The following is a 16,232-nucleotide window of genomic DNA, read 5'->3' as shown; positions in this document are numbered from 1 at the left end:
AAGGAGAGAGGCGAGCTGAGAAGAGGCTAATGAGCTTTTATTTTTCTTACATTCCAATGCTCAGAAGTTGCCAAAACTTGGTAATTATTTTGCAGCATGCACAGATAGGAAAACATATACAGCTTTTGTGAAATTACATACAGCTGGTACACATATGAAAGAAACGAAAACAAGTGAATTAGTTTTTATGATGGAACTAAGATAATTTTTAAAGAATAAACCTTTTAAAAATGTTTCAATTAACATTAATGTTGCATTCAAACTATAATGTAGTTAAAAACCTTCAACATTAATTTCCTATTCTCTGATATTAGCATTAAAGTTTATGATATCAGATATTATGAACAGATTAATGAGAATATTGAAAACCACAATTAAGAAATACAAAATTAAAAACATCATACAAACTTCATAATAAAGACATTTCTTATGATTTATTTTATTATAATGAAATGGACAGTTCAAGAACAAATTTACTTCCTGATGAAACATTACGTTTTTATCACTATATTTTTATGAGTAATGGAATATACATTTATATTTGCAGATACACATTGAGAAGGAGAATATCCTCTAAGAAAACATAATTGAATGATGTAGTCTGTGTATGATGAAACTGTATTTTAATGAAATGGGCAGTTCAAAAACACATTTACTTCCCGATGAAACATTACGTTTTTATCACTATATTTTCATGGGTAATGGAACATACATTTGCAGATATACATTGAGAAAGAGAATATCCTTAAAAAAAACATAGTTGAATGATGCAGTCTGTGTATGATTAAACTTTTTACAAAAAGAAAAGGCCTTAATTATCAGTACTATCATACTCCAGCTTAACAGCAGCAGAAAGTCCTTCAACATCCACTTCTTGCTCTGTGGCATTCAGCATGTTTAATGTAATATCAGCAGATTTTGCGGTAGATTGCGATAGTACGCTAGCACTTCGAACTTTTTCTTGAGAAACAGCAGGCTTGGGAGTTGATATTATTTGTTGTTTTCTTAGAGGTAATCCCGCTTCTTCATAAGCATGTCTCTTCATGCTACTCCTGATTTGCAGCAAAGTACGGTCTTTTATTCGTTGGCAAATTTTGTCAATGTCTTCTCCAAACTTCATTATTGCTTGCCTTAAAGCAAGCAGGTCTGTTTCAGATATTTTATATTTAGTCTCATTTTCGGGATTCAGCAGCATTTCTAGTTCTCCAAGTCTTGTAAACGCTACACCGACATCGGTAAATATTTCAGCAACTATAAGGGAAGTTGGTCGAAGAGCTTGACTCATTTTTGATAAACGAAAGGATTTTTATTCAGATATGAAATACTGAAAACTTCAGAAAAGAAAAGGTAAACAGACACGGCACGTCATGTAAACAAATAAGTCAAGTAAACCATTGAGTGAAGAATTTTAACGTTGAAAAATCCAAACACAACTCTTCGCGTTTTTTCCGTTTTGTTTCTAAATATGATATCCTATATAAAGTATGAAATAAAACGGAAAAAACTAAGTGAACGCATAAATTTGATTCCGTATAAATTTTGCAATCTGGCTATGCCGAACTCTAATAAGGAGTGTTCTCTGAAAATCGAGGCTCATTACAGTAGCTCTGAACCGTTTAATCCGACGCGGTTTGTAAAATCTTAAGAAAATTCAAACGCATTGAGCTATTTGTTATGTGCTCCAATAGTTCAATATTTAGAATATACCCAATTTTACTGTTTTGTAAACAAATATTACTGTTTTGGAGTATTAATATTTTATTAAAGGAAATTATTAAATTATAATAAAACCTGTAAATGCACCTTATGGTATTTATCTACAATATAAAATCGCCATGTTGTCACGTTTTATGCATCGACGATTATGCCAAATGAGGTTAATTAAAAAGTTTTAACTAATTCCAAAATTTGTGTTCATAACCCATAATTTTTCAGTATCGTAATTCAATATTTCTTTAATAAATATTGGTTATTTATTTTTTCAAATGATATTCACCTGTTATTATATAGATCAATTATCTTGTAGATTTGGTATCAATAACTACATCACCATTACATAATAAAATAACGTGACTTGTCACATAAATGTTTTTTTTCTTAGAAATTTGTTTGTATTTTATATTTGTTGTATTTTTCCTTTCTAAATTTAAATAGGTGTTGTATTGTATTAATATTTCTCCTCTCCCTTTTCTTATAAACTTCTAATTTCCTTTTTTTTTTTTTTGAATATTTTATTGAAACCAATTTATTGCAAAGACAACATTTTCATTTTTTAATAGGGGAGATTTCCGTATCGTGTTCTATGGCAGAATAATCGCCAGTGGCCCTTGAGAAAGTACAAACATCACAGAAAGGGACCAGCTCGAAAAGTATAACTCATAGCCACCACCTGGCAAACATCTACTTTTTTTTTTTTTTTNTTTTTTTTTTTTTTTTTTGAATTGCAAGTTTAAAATCTATTTGGCACCTTGGCAATTGTAGTTGGTGCGACAGATCACAATTCGGAAATATTCCTTTTTATTCTTCACTCTGAGGGAAAATTTTTGCATAGTAATATTTGTTCCGTCAATAATATTTGTATTGTTTTTCCTTTCTATTTTTAAATAGGTGCTATATTGTATTAATATTTTTCTCCTTTTTTATGGACTTCTAATTTCCTTTTTTTGTATATTTATTGAAACCAAATTATTTCAAAGGCAACATTTTTATTTTTTTATTATTTTGTCTCAAAGATAATTTCCGTGTTGGCACATATGTCAAAATTTTAGCGACTTCTGGTCAGTGGCATGCAAGAATCTAATAAAAAAAAAACTTCATGGAATAAGGAAAATTGAAAAGATGTAATTCTTAACCAACTCACAAACGAGTCACTATGTATTTTCTTTGATTAATTCCATTTTAAACCACTGAGAAATTTTATTTGATTTTTGTTGATCTCTTTATTTTCAGCCATTGTGAACAACTACCAATCTAGAACTATACCCATGTTTTCCTTATGCAAAAAATTGAGAAAAGATAAATCTAAAATTAGTATTTTTCTGAATTCTTCTTTGATCCAATTATGGAACTATTTTTTAATCCTAGTGATATAATAAAGTTTAGTGTGATTGATAGTCAATAATCTTATTATTTTAATGTTTTTAAAAAATACTAGTTGCATAACAGTGAATCAGTGATACATACATGTGTGAAATTGTGGGGTGATATTTAATTGCTAAGTTTATAAAGTAAAAAAAAAAAAATATTATGACGAACAAATTAATCAATATTTGTCAATAATAGTGATAATGTTATTTTTAAATATAATTCTGTAAAATTAAAAGTAAATATCAGTTTAAGAAATTGTGTGCATTATGATGCAATAACAATGCAATTATGTTTATTAGTTCAAAATATTTGAAACATTAAAAAAATAATAATAACAATAATTTATTGAAGAAGTTTCTAATTAGAAGATTGAAATGTGAATAAGTTTTTCTTTAGGATTACATTAAAATATTGATATGCCAAATTTTTTATTAAAAGTTGTTATGGAACAATGTAGAAATACCTTAGTTTTATTTTTATCAAAATTGAAATGATGTATAAAGAATTTCATATCCAAATACGAAAAATTTGTATGCATAAATTCATTATTGTTCATATATTAATACTCATTGTAAATTTCTTATGAAATGAATACTTTTCACTTATATTTGCTTTTCTTTATAGACCATCTAACTTTGTACATGTCACAAAAAGTTTTAATCGACAAACAAAAACTTCTAAAAGTCTTTTTAAGCGAAATGATATTGAAGTTGGTGAAGCTGAAAGTATCACTTCAAGTTTTGGAGTTAAAAGCCTCATTAAACCATTTTTGTTCACAGTATCTGTAAGTATCAACTATTAAACAATGCAACTATGAAATATCCAACTATTGGAGCAAGTTTATGTAAGAATACTAAAATCATTGTATAGTTGGAGATATATTATTGGATACATCAAATTGATTAAAAATAGCTATTATCATAAATTGAATTAGTTAATATAGTCTCTGTGTTGCACATCTGTAAAGCCAAAAAAAAAAAAAATTACATTATTGAGTATTGTAATATAATGAAAACAATGGTGATCTAAATAATTGTTTCTCAACCTAATATTGCTGCATAGGTCCATATGAATTGTGCAATCAGTTGTTTTTAACTCAACATCAAATTGTAGAATGTGATTTATATACAAAAGATTCATTAATCACATAACACCATTTTAATTAACTTGATTTATGATTTCTTCTACAAATGAACTGCTTATTAAGGAAACCAAAAATGGGTTAAAAATAATTAAATATAAAGTTATAAGCAACTTATTCAGATATTTTTTGTTTGAGAAGTATCAGATAATTAGAGGTTAAAAATCAGGGTTCTACTGTAGTGTGTTTTAATATCACATTTTGCAATTTTCATCTAAAAATTAACAATTTTTTTCAGTTGAGGTGTGTTTTTAAAATAATACATTTTTAAAATTACAATTATTTTTTCTGATTTAATTTTAAGAAACATGTTTCTATTTACATAATTCTTTTTTCAGTTTAGTGGATGTAGCTTCCTAGCAGCTTCTATCTGGCAATATGAAGAAATGAGAAAAATAGCTCATCACTTCATGAATAAACACTCTCCAACCTTTGAATCCTATGTCAACATCCCTGCTTTTAAACGCTCAGAGATTAGAAGAAAGGTAGTTTTATTAGTTCAATTTATTTATTATTATTATTATTTTTTTGTTTTGAAGTTTTTATCCTCAATTTATTTTTAAAATTATAGCTATAAGTTTATATCTAATTGGTATTTATGTTATGAATGTAATATTGTTAAAATAATATAAGTACAGTGCAGAACCTCTTATCCGGAAATCAGAAAACTGGAAAACCAGATAACCAAAATGAAATTCGGAACCGGAAATTAGTTTTCTTCCATTAAAAAATTTATTTTTCCCTGCAAGATTTTGAGCCCATTTTGTTATTTAGAGCGTACGGCGTATCAAGTTGACGAAAGAACTGATTTAGAGGACGGATCAAAAGCCATTTGTAGACGAATCTCACATAAGCACAAATAGCTTATATATGTTATTAATCTTAATAACATTAATGACATATATAGGCCTGTATATAATTTTTATTTCATAATTTCTTTCCTTATTGAAACTTAAGTGTATTATTATTTATCATTTTTTATTATTTCTGAAACTATTTCAAAATAATTTTTTAGTTTTGTTTTATAAACATTAAAAAAAAACGGCATTTTGTAGCGATTCAGAAAACCGGAAAAATGGTCCCGATCGTCCCGGATAATCGGTTCTCTACTGTACATAAAATATTTCAGTGCGTTGAAAAAGGGGAAATGAATATTATTTTTTTATTTTTAAAGTATGGAGAGTAATGATTAAATTACATGTGTCTTATAGACTTTTAACATTTTAATTTTTAGAAGTACACGAATGATATGTTCACAGTAGTAGAACTAATATTTTTGTAATTTGAGAATTCTTATTAATTAGGATTACATTTATTTTAAATGCGTAGTTATAGTATGTGCAAAAAGCATTTCACTACATTGTTAATAGGTAAAATTGAACATATTAGCAGTTTTAAGTGGTAAAATGTTTTTTTTTTTTTTTTTTTTTTAAGTTTACTTTTCGTAATTTTTTAAGAAAACGTTATTTACTTTTTATAATTTTCATTTTAATTAATACATTTAATTCAGCTGTTTATATGATCCAGAATCTTAAAATCTGTACTGTAAAATTTTCAAACAGAAATAGTATGACCATCAGAAAGTTAAAAAATATTTTTTAATATGATTTTTTTTTGTTTTAGATAGTTAACAATTTCATTATCAAGTTTTATTTTATAACGCAATTTGTACCTTAAATGTCTAAAGTTTATAAATTCAAGAAATTTGTTTTTTGTAATTGAGAGTCTCTCAGAGAAGTGGTATTCTAATTCAATATTAAAAACTTTTGGTTGTTTTAAAAAAAAGAAAAACATCTATTAAAGGATTTATTAATTTTATTTAAAATTGTAGATTATAATGGTAATAAGTTTAGATTTGCTTCCTTTCATATATCTCGATTTGAATTAATAAAACTTAATTTGAATTAATTATTTTTGTTAAATGTTTTACTTCTCAAAGATATTTATTTTAAATGAATTGGTTGAATATTTTATGTTTAATAATTATTCAGTGTATAATTGCATTAATGCAAATAAGTGCATTGTTTATATTTGATATTATTTGTTAAGAAATATTTGAAAATTTGTGAAGCTTGGAAACTTGGAAGAGCTGTAGGTGGGAAGGAAGTTAATAACTGTTTTAAAAAATAAGTAAAGAATAACATGCTATATTTTGTTGTAAAAATTACTAGAATAGATACAGACGAAATGTGTATTTTAAAACTTTCTGTATTATATCTATTGGGAATAATCAAAATTTTTGTTAATGGCTTTTAGATACACTTTTGGTGGCATTCTCATACTGAAGGGCAGAAAATTGCCATGGGGATAGCAGCTGCCAATTTTTGCGTGTTTCTCATGTGGCGTGTTCCAGCTCTCTATCCTTTTATGAGAAAATATTTCTGTGCTAGTCCAGCTTTAGGTATCAATATTTTACTACTACTATTTCAATTTTGTTCATTTTTGGTAATGTGATTATTCTTTATAATTTAAATCTTATTTTTAAATTATTATTTTTATTGCAATTTGTGATTAATATATACTAATTTTTTTCTACTATTCTAAATGTATGATTCTCATATTTTTTATTGCTTTTATCATTGAGAAATCTTGATCTTCATGAGACTTAAATGTACAATATAGTTTGATCTTTTTTTAGAGCCCTAGATATGCTAACTAATTTTTTTTAAATAATTTATTTATAAATAGGGCAGTACAGATGAGCTTTTTGATAAATTGTGTAACCTTGAAGATCAATTTTTAATGTTAGGGCACTTTCTTTAGTGTAGTGAATAAACATAAATTGCAAACTAAAATAATGCATGTTTCTATATCCTATGAAAGAGGCTTTGGCACAATAAACATGATTATAATAATAGTTTCAAATCATATTTCTTGTGAAGAATTTTAAGGATCTTATAATGATGGTGAGTATCTTTGGACCTTCAAATATCAAATACGTAAAAATTTCTTTAATGTTGGTATATAGATTTACTCTTTACTTGTGGCTGGTACTGATAAAAGGTGTTAGCATGCTAAAAGATATAATTGAATGGCAATGCAAGTATGTAATGTCATTTTGCTCGTATAATTGTTTAAGCTATAAAACTCTACACCGTGCATTTCAGAGTCATACAATTCAATATGATACTAGCAATCCCAATTTCTCTCGAAATCATTTCCCCAGAATATTAATTTCTGCAATATTTCTGCAGTATTATTTTACTACTGTTCGAGACTTGTGATTGTTCTTATCAAAAGTAAAAATATTTTTTTCATTAGTAAGAGCTCATACTGAAAGTGTTTTTTTCTTTAATTTTTTCTGGTAACTTTCTTCTCTTTTTTGTCTGTTAGAAAAATAATTTTATGGTCCTTTAACACATTAGTTTCATCAAAAAACATGTACTTCATATTAAAATCTGCTTAACTTTTTTCCAAATTTTAATGCAAATGTGATTTTGAAATATCATTATGAATGTCTAAATTTAACCTTGAAGCTTTAAAATATAATGAATTTGTCCTTATATGTTTACTATACATACCACACAATCATGGCCAAGCACCTTGCCCAGTTTTTCTAGACTTTATCTATTAACTGTTATGGTAGAAATGCCATGTAATGTTAACTCTGGTCACATGCCATAGACAGTGCCTGAGCTGGTACCCTTTTCCCAAATTTCCACACCACAACCACTGAGAGGACCATTACAGATTTATGGTGCGCCTCGCTGGTTGTTTCATTGGTTGCTCTTCACCAGCAGAATGAGTGACTCTTTTACCAACTATGCCACCACAGTGCTATATGTTGGCTGTTCTGAATATTATTTTACATGTTATACTACATGTTCTGAATTTTATTTTTGTTATCTCAGATTGCATGTTTTACTTTAAAATAAGGGTTTAGCATTCTATTCTATAATATTTTTAACATTGTATAAACCAAGTCTAAAGATGTGTCAGAATAGAGGTTAAGAAATATTTTCTTTTCTTTAAGGTGCATCCTGTTTACCAATGGTATTATCAACTTTCAGCCATTTTTCATTCTTCCATTTTGCTGCTAATATGTATGTTTTATACAGCTTCTCAACAACAGCTGTGTCATATTTTGGAAAAGAACAATTTTTAGCAGTATATTGTAGTGCAGGTAGACTTATAATTTCTCTTGTTCATTTTTAATTAATAATAATAAATTATCAATTCTATAATTGATTTAATATAGTTTGTCAGTCTCTAAAAATTTCAGGTATAGTTATAAAATTTTAGTTCTAAGTTAAAGCCATGAACAATCAATTAAACACTAAACTATATTCAATGATGCCTGGATGTTAACAATTTGGTTCAAATGATTGAAATCAGAAATTTAATTCCATGATATTAAACACTCGATTCTTTTATTGATTTAAATTATTTTAGTAAAAACAAATTTTTTCAGATAATTTTTGTTTTTAAAGAAATTTTTGAGCAATGAGAGCTAAATCAGCATCTTTCTAAGTTATGAAATAAAATTTTTAATTTTAAAAACATTAGGAAGCAAGTTAGTGTTAAAAAATTTGTTGTGTTATTATGTACCTTTCCTAAAATTTATACTTATGATCCAAATGCATCTATTTAGAAGTTTTTTTTTCGGTAGTCATATTTAAGAACTTATTACTAGTTATTAGTGAAAATATTTAAAAAATAATTAAACCTTACTTTAGATTTAGAGGTGACGTAAAAAATGTTATTATATGTTTTAAATTAAATAAAATTATAATTTTCTAGCTCAAATGTTTTAGAATTGTTCAAAAAATTGTGCATATTTTTAGTAAATATTATTACTTTTCAATTTAAAGATAGTAATTTTTTTGCATAATAAGTTAAAAATTGATACATTTTTATTTGTCGTGAATTGTTCATTTTTCATCAATTTATTTATGACATAAAATTATTTTAATTCTGTCAAAGTAGTAAGAAAAAGAAAAACGGGTTTTTTTGGTTATTACAATAAATTTGATGTAGTTCTTTTGTCATGACTTATTGATGCGAGGTATAAAAACAAAATCTTGGTTGTGCCAAATTCTAGCCTAAACATTTGAAAATGCTCTTTGTAACTTGTTTCAGTTTCCATACTTTTTTCTTGTAATTAAAGGTGTAATCTCATCATTTACTAGCTATGTGTACAAGATTGCATCTGGAAGACTGGTTACATCTTTAGGAGCTGTAAGTCTTTTTTTTTTTTAAATTTTTTTTCTTCCTTCTTCTAAACATGTATGTATGTCATTAAGTATAACCATGTTATGGTTAGATATTTTTTTCTAGTGAGTTTATTACAGTAACATCATGTATTCCAGTAAACAAATCGTTTATTTGATTTTGTTGAGATGTAAGCTGGTGAATTCTAATTTTAAGAATTTATATGCATATTGAAAGAACAAGAATTTGTAAGAATAGTAATAGAGGAATTTGTATAATAATAATAGAAGATTAGTAAGTATTTGTAAGAAGTTTAATGCTTATTGATTTTTTCTCTTTTTTAATTATTCTTTTGAAATAGTATTCTGTTTTAATTATTATTTCCATTGAGCAAGTTCTACATGATTTAGCCATCTCCCACCCCCAAATCGCTACAACTTTTAACCAAAAAAATAAATAATAATAAATAAATAAACACTTGTTGACTATCAACTTTTCGAGCAATAACTTTACAGTTTCTGCATGATATCATAATCCTTTATTTAGCAACAATTTTTTTCAATATTTCAATTATTCTATCAGAAAAATAATGCAAATGTATAATTTAACAAATGATATTTGACTCATAATATTCAAAAACTTAAGGACTATTCTCAACTAAGTTTTATAAATTGCAACGATCATATTCTCAAGTTTTGAGTGCATATCTCATACAAATTCAATGAAAAACTTTCACCAAGAAAATACAGTTTGTACAGTGCTATATAATGTTTTTTATTGCAGGCAAATTTTTAGTATTAAAATATTTATTATTATTTTTTTTTTGCTAAGCAACTCTAAATTATTTGTTCACATTAAAAAAAAAAGAAGGGGAATATATATTAAAACACTCTTCAATGGCAGCAGTTCAAACAAACCAGAGTTCTTTCTTTATGTTATAGAATTTGACCTCAGTTAAATGAACAGTGTATGATTATTATGAATGGTGGGATTTACCTTTTCTTACAGCTGGTACGACTAGTAGACCAGAATAGCAGGTTTTAGTTGATTTCTTTTCAGTTTTAGTTAGTTTTTTTTTTCAATGCTTTATCATAGTTTTTAAATCATTTCTTCACACAATATATGAAACTTTAATTCAATTGTAAATTATTTTTAAAAAAAATTATGCTTAAAAAGACTGTGCTTCCATGGGCCAGGGAGAGCAGGGAAAATCTGAAATTTTAGGTAATTTTATTTTACTTCTGTAAAGCTGGGAATAGTGAGAGAAAATTGGAAAACCTAGAAAATAACCAGTCTCAGAATTATCAGTAACAGTAATTAGTTATTGAAATTCGAGTTAAATAAATCTAACATCCATTACACTTATTTTTATAAAAGTTTCACATTTTAGTGAAACTTCCATGCTTCTATCCTCACTCAATAATCCTTTGCTCACAAAATTCAATATTTGAAATTATAAATCTATAATTATAATACTATTATTATATTACAATATAATTATCTGATGCATGGTATAAATTAAATATGGTTTGGATCTTCATTGAAATTTTCCTGATATTCCTGGAAAAGTCAGGGAATTTTTTCTTGAAATTAATTGGGAACCCTGAAAGATACATAATCTTACCATTAAGCTTAATTTAAATGTTTTTTCTCTGTTGCTGTGTCTAAGTTGAAAATATATTGAAAATCTTTTTCATATAATATAGTATTTTGATACTTACCCATTTAGAAGCTAATAACATATTTTAAAGTCTTATATATTTAACTAAGAATAATAACTTTATAAATTTTTTATATTTTTAGTCAGGTGCTTTGATGGCAATTTTATCATCCATGTGCTTCCGTTACCCCGACATACCTCTTCAAATTATTTTCCTGCCTTTTTTCACCTTCTCAGCTGGTCATGTAAGTTAAATTCCTCTTAAAAACAGAAAAAAGGAAATTTTTCTAATTTTCATTATATCTGTTATTCTTGAAATTAATTTTATGAATTTATCTTGAATAATTATTATCCTTTTAATTCATCTGCAGTGTAAAAAAAAACAACATAATTTTACCAGATTGAAATTTTTTGCCAGATTGAATATTTTTAAAATATGTTTTTTTTTTGTTGCATTTTTCACTGAATTTCAGAGGTTGAATTCAAATATTTGGAATTTCAAAGATTTTATTTACCAGATTTTAATCATTTTTCTTCACATATTACTATTTAAGTAATTAAAAATGTTTAGTAATTTAATTATAAGAAATATAAAGATTCTCCAAAATTGAGAAATTATTTTAAAAGAAAAGTCTCTATTTTTTTTTTAAATCTAAAAAAGGCCATTATCAGCAGGAAGTTTAATATTTCAGCAATTCCAAAAATTTTGTGTTGGATTTATTGAAAGTAACTTACAAGGTAATAAATCAACGATGGTCAAACAATACCACAGTCCCTTGGGAATCTGTTACAAATGTAAATTTTTTTCTAATTTGATACTGATTCAAAAGTGTATAAAAATTTTATTACAAATAAACTGTTTAGGGGAATTTTAGCTAAATATGGGTCTTTTTAAATCTCAAGGTGCACTGTGATCTTTTATTTTTATTCAAGCATAGTGTATAATACCATTTAATTTTGTTATAGAGTGCATAATAAAGTGTGTATTTTGAACTGTAAAGCTATTTTAGTCTCTTGTACTTATAAACATTACATTCAATCAGTCTTAAAAAATACTATTTAGGATGTTTTTATTAAACACATACTTTGAAAGAGAACAATACAAATTAGAAAAATTTAAGAACTACAGAATTTTAAATTGTTTGTGTTCAATTTTAAATTGTGATTTATGAACTAAGAATTTTCATTATTACTAACAAAAATTTGAATGTAAAGGAATATAGAAGAAGTTTCAAAATACTTTTTTTTTATAATCCTTTTTTTAAAGATAACATTAGTTCTAAGAATTTAAACTGAAAAGGCATATTCAAAGAATATTTATATGAAATAAAATAAGGAAATTGTGAATGCTAGTATTGCATTATCTATTGAGAGTTTTCAAATGTGTAAGTTTTATAATGTCAGTAATAGTGTTAATATATAATTTGGTGTTTTTTGTAACTAAATTTTTTAAAGTACATCAGAGTACTGATTTTTACTTGTAGAATATTTCTTTTTTGGAAACAAATAATTGGATGTAAAAACTCCTGTTCTCATTTGTTTCAATTGGTAAATAAAAATTATCAAGATTACAGTTTTTTTAGAACTTCAAATACTGTATTAAACCTTTTGCCCCTGGTATACAATTTTAAAACAGCGCTTCAAATTAAAACATGCTTACTTTTTTTATAGGCTATTAAGGCTATAATGGCTTTGGATGTGGTCGGTTTAGTAGCAAAATGGAAATTATTTGATCATGCAGCTCATTTAGGTGGTGCATTATTTGGAATGTAAGTATAATGTCCTTTGAATCAGAATCAATTTGAAATTGAATATAATGTCCAAATCTATACATTCATTAGGTAAAAAATTGATAAAAAAATCTATTTTTAAACTTGACTCAGAAGTTAATCTTTTAAAATGAAAAGCTATTTTTGTGCAAAATACAATGTCACCTTTTCAGGATCCACAGAAGATTCTTCACCACAAACTTTTTTTCAAGGCTTGCACTTTTTTTTAAATACTGATTCCACTTCTCATACCCATAAAAGTAAAGCCACTTTAATTTCTTTGTTCTAGATGTTTGCATTTGTTAAGCAATAAAATTTATATTTGCTGAAATTTTGATTGTGCTGCATTATTTGCTTGTCATGGGATTAAGAAAAAAAAAAACTAAATTTCAATAAAATTAACATCGTATATATAGCATGCATAATTTTTATAGGTTGCAGTATTTTTGTACTTATATGCCAGAGTATATTATATATTTTATGTATTTATATTTCAGAGTATATTTATAGTTTGTATTTAAAATTTTTATTTCTGCCAGAGATTCTTCCAGGCATATGTACTATTTTTCTTATAATTAATTTTTTATAAGTATAGTTCATATTCCAATACCAATTATAACTTTGTTCGTTCAATTCAAGAAATAAAAGAAATGAAATATATTATGATTAAAGATTAATTTCAAGCAATTTATTTAAATTTTACCCTGTTTAAGAGAATAGCTGCTATTATCCATTTAAAATAATTAATAATAATTTAAATAAATTTGTTACTATCAATAATTAAACAACAATTTGTTAATTTTTTTAAAAACTTGCTTTAACACCCATAATGAATGTATCTTAAAGCAATTAAAATATAATGAGTGTGATGGCCACGGAGCTGATCTCAAGCAAGAAAGGTCCCAGGTTTTGAATCTCGAATAAGGCATGAATGTTCTTATCTTCTCTTTTCTGTACTATCTGTCCTTTTTATTGTGAGAGCAACATTGGCCCATCTAATATTGTGCCCTTGAGAGAGTGGTCAACAAATCTGCCTTTCTGATATCCGAATGATGAAAGTCAATATTTGGGTGGACATTAAAAAAAAAATTGTAAATCATTACTTTAAAAATTAGCTCCGTGGATAAGATTTCATAAAGTGGCAACGAAATATTATAGAAACATCTGTCATTACTGAACTAGGGCAAATATGATTTAAATAAATAAAAATATGAAAAACTACTTTTTTAAAGTTTAAAAAAAGACATGAAAAGAGAGAAAAATATTTGTTAACGTTTTTTTTCTTCTTCATCTTTACAGTTTGTATCTGACTTATGGTAATGAATATATATGGGGTAGAAGAGAATATATATTTAAGTGGTATCATAGTATAAGAGAAAAATGAATACAGTAAGTACATTCTAGTATATTTCTATCACTTAAAATTTTCTGCATATAATTAGTACTTTTTTTGCATCAATAAAGTTAATTTAAAGTTTTCAGCTAAAAGTGAAAAAAAAATTATTGCATATTTATAGTACTTTGATAATTTCATATAAAACATAATTTTATGCTTTCACAGATTACTCCATCATTAAAAAAAAAAAAAATCATACTCTGCAAATGTTGAAGTATCCATCTGAAAAATTACTTATATTGTAAAATAAAATAGTTTTTCTTTTAAAATTGGACCCTATAAAACTTTAAAAAAGGTGAATGAAAACGCTTTAAAAAAAGAAAGAAGAAATTAGTTAGTTTTATTTTGAAAATCATGTATATAATATAATTATTATTTACTATTCTCTTTGCCGTGTAATATTTTTACAACTTAGAAAATATTTATATTTGTCAATCATTTGTAAAGTATAATATATTGTAAAATATATTTTTGAGTAAACTTCATTAGGTAATGTAAATAATATAGTTTTTTGTTATAATACCTAACCTGAATTTATTTTCGATACATTTTCAAAAAATTGTTTTAAGGTTTAAAATTATTTTTGTTAAGCAGCATAATTTAGTAACTTCAGCATTAATGTTAATTAGTTTTAAAATGTATTTATACAATTTTTTTAATTACAGGAGATGGAAATATTGCAGTATAATCAAGGAGCTGTAAATTCAAACTTGGACTGTTTACAATAGAATTACTCCAACAGTACTGTGATATTTGTAACATATTTATCTTATAGGTTTATTTAAAAATAATAAACAATTTTATATTATTTATAAAGCTTGTTTTTATTTGTTTTATATGCGTTAAAAATTAACATAATAGAAGCATATATATTTCATTCCCAAACATTACTCTTAAAAAAGTGTGTGCAAAAAGCTTTTACATTTTTTAAAAACATATATTATACTTAATAATTATATTATTTTGTCTATATATTTTTTATACTAATTAAAACATTAACTAAATTGAAAGCAGATTAAACTATCATTTTATATACTTTCTTAAGTTTTTGAAGCAAAAAAAAAAACTTATATTATAAATTTAAACTATAATAATTTAATAAGTATTTATTTTTAACAAATGAAAATATTGAAGTATTATCATTAAGCTTACATAGCCTCATTTTTAAAAAAAAAAATTGAATCTATCAAAAGATACAGAAAAAAAAATAGCTCTTGTTACTTTCAAGTTTTTTTCTTTTTGATATTGAGTAAAATTGTAATTCTCTTTGAGTTATACATAAAAATTAAACTATTTTATTTATGCATTTTTAAACAGATTTAAATCCGTTTTTTTTAAGAAAATAATTACTATTGACACATAAACTTTTACAATTATGAGACTAAGTTGTTTCATGATAAAACATCATGGTTAATTATTAAATACTATCAAATTTACTCAACCACATTAAAATTATTAAAAACCTTTTTCAGTTCTTGAGACAATAAACATCAAGATGAATATTCTGTATCAGAAAAAAAATTTGACCTCACAAAAGTTTTCATTGCTACAATATTAAACCAAAATCATACTATATTTTGTGATCTATCTCTTAATGGGGTAGCGTTTTTAAAAAGTGCTATTTTTGATTTACTTACTTTAAAAGCCCTTAAAGGTGCTTTTTTAATTCAGGGTTTGTAAAAAGTGCTTAATTTTCTATCTCTTAAAAAGAGATTTTTTTTTGCCGTGTCGATTGTTGTTCTAAATTACAAAAAATTCATGATTTTAACAATTTTCTCTGCAATATTTATCAGAAACTAGTTATTTTTATCATGATTATGTAAAATTTTTGAAAATGTATTTAAATTTTATTGATTTTATGTTTATAAGTTAGAAACATTTGATAGATTTTTTTTAACTATGCACAGATCCTAATTATGATTTTTTTTGGAAAGTGATTACGAATATTTTCTGAGCACTTAAAAAGTACTTAAAAGGTGCTCATTTTTTGTTGAAAAATCTGGCTACACACCCTGTTTCAGATTAATA

At 25.4% G+C, this 16,232-nt stretch overlaps 2 protein-coding genes across 2 annotated transcripts; one reads left to right on the top strand and one right to left on the bottom strand.

Moving 5' to 3' along the window:
* Positions 1–16: 16 nt before the first annotated feature.
* On the bottom strand, positions 17–1,569 carry LOC107449014 (chromatin complexes subunit BAP18). Its single transcript, XM_016064406.3, has one exon. It carries the CDS (start codon positions 1,283–1,285, stop codon positions 812–814), a length of 474 nt encoding a protein of 157 aa, XP_015919892.1. The 5' UTR covers positions 1,286–1,569; the 3' UTR covers positions 17–811.
* Positions 1,570–1,691: 122 nt separating this feature from the next.
* LOC107449002 (rhomboid family intramembrane serine protease rho-7) lies at positions 1,692–15,020 on the top strand. Its single transcript, XM_043051894.2, has 10 exons — positions 1,692–1,876; positions 3,712–3,871; positions 4,567–4,713; positions 6,485–6,629; positions 8,202–8,351; positions 9,336–9,406; positions 11,183–11,284; positions 12,711–12,808; positions 14,108–14,197; positions 14,870–15,020. Exons 1-9 carry the CDS (start codon positions 1,836–1,838, stop codon positions 14,190–14,192), a joined length of 999 nt encoding a protein of 332 aa, XP_042907828.1. The 5' UTR covers positions 1,692–1,835; the 3' UTR covers positions 14,193–14,197; positions 14,870–15,020.
* Positions 15,021–16,232: the final 1,212 nt, after the last annotated feature.

Source organism: Parasteatoda tepidariorum, chromosome 4 (assembly GCF_043381705.1).
Source record: "Parasteatoda tepidariorum isolate YZ-2023 chromosome 4, CAS_Ptep_4.0, whole genome shotgun sequence".
In the NCBI taxonomy this organism is placed as follows: domain Eukaryota; kingdom Metazoa; phylum Arthropoda; class Arachnida; order Araneae; family Theridiidae; genus Parasteatoda; species Parasteatoda tepidariorum.
Note: the sequence above shows the minus strand (reverse complement) of the source record. Positions and strands in the feature narration are given on the sequence as shown.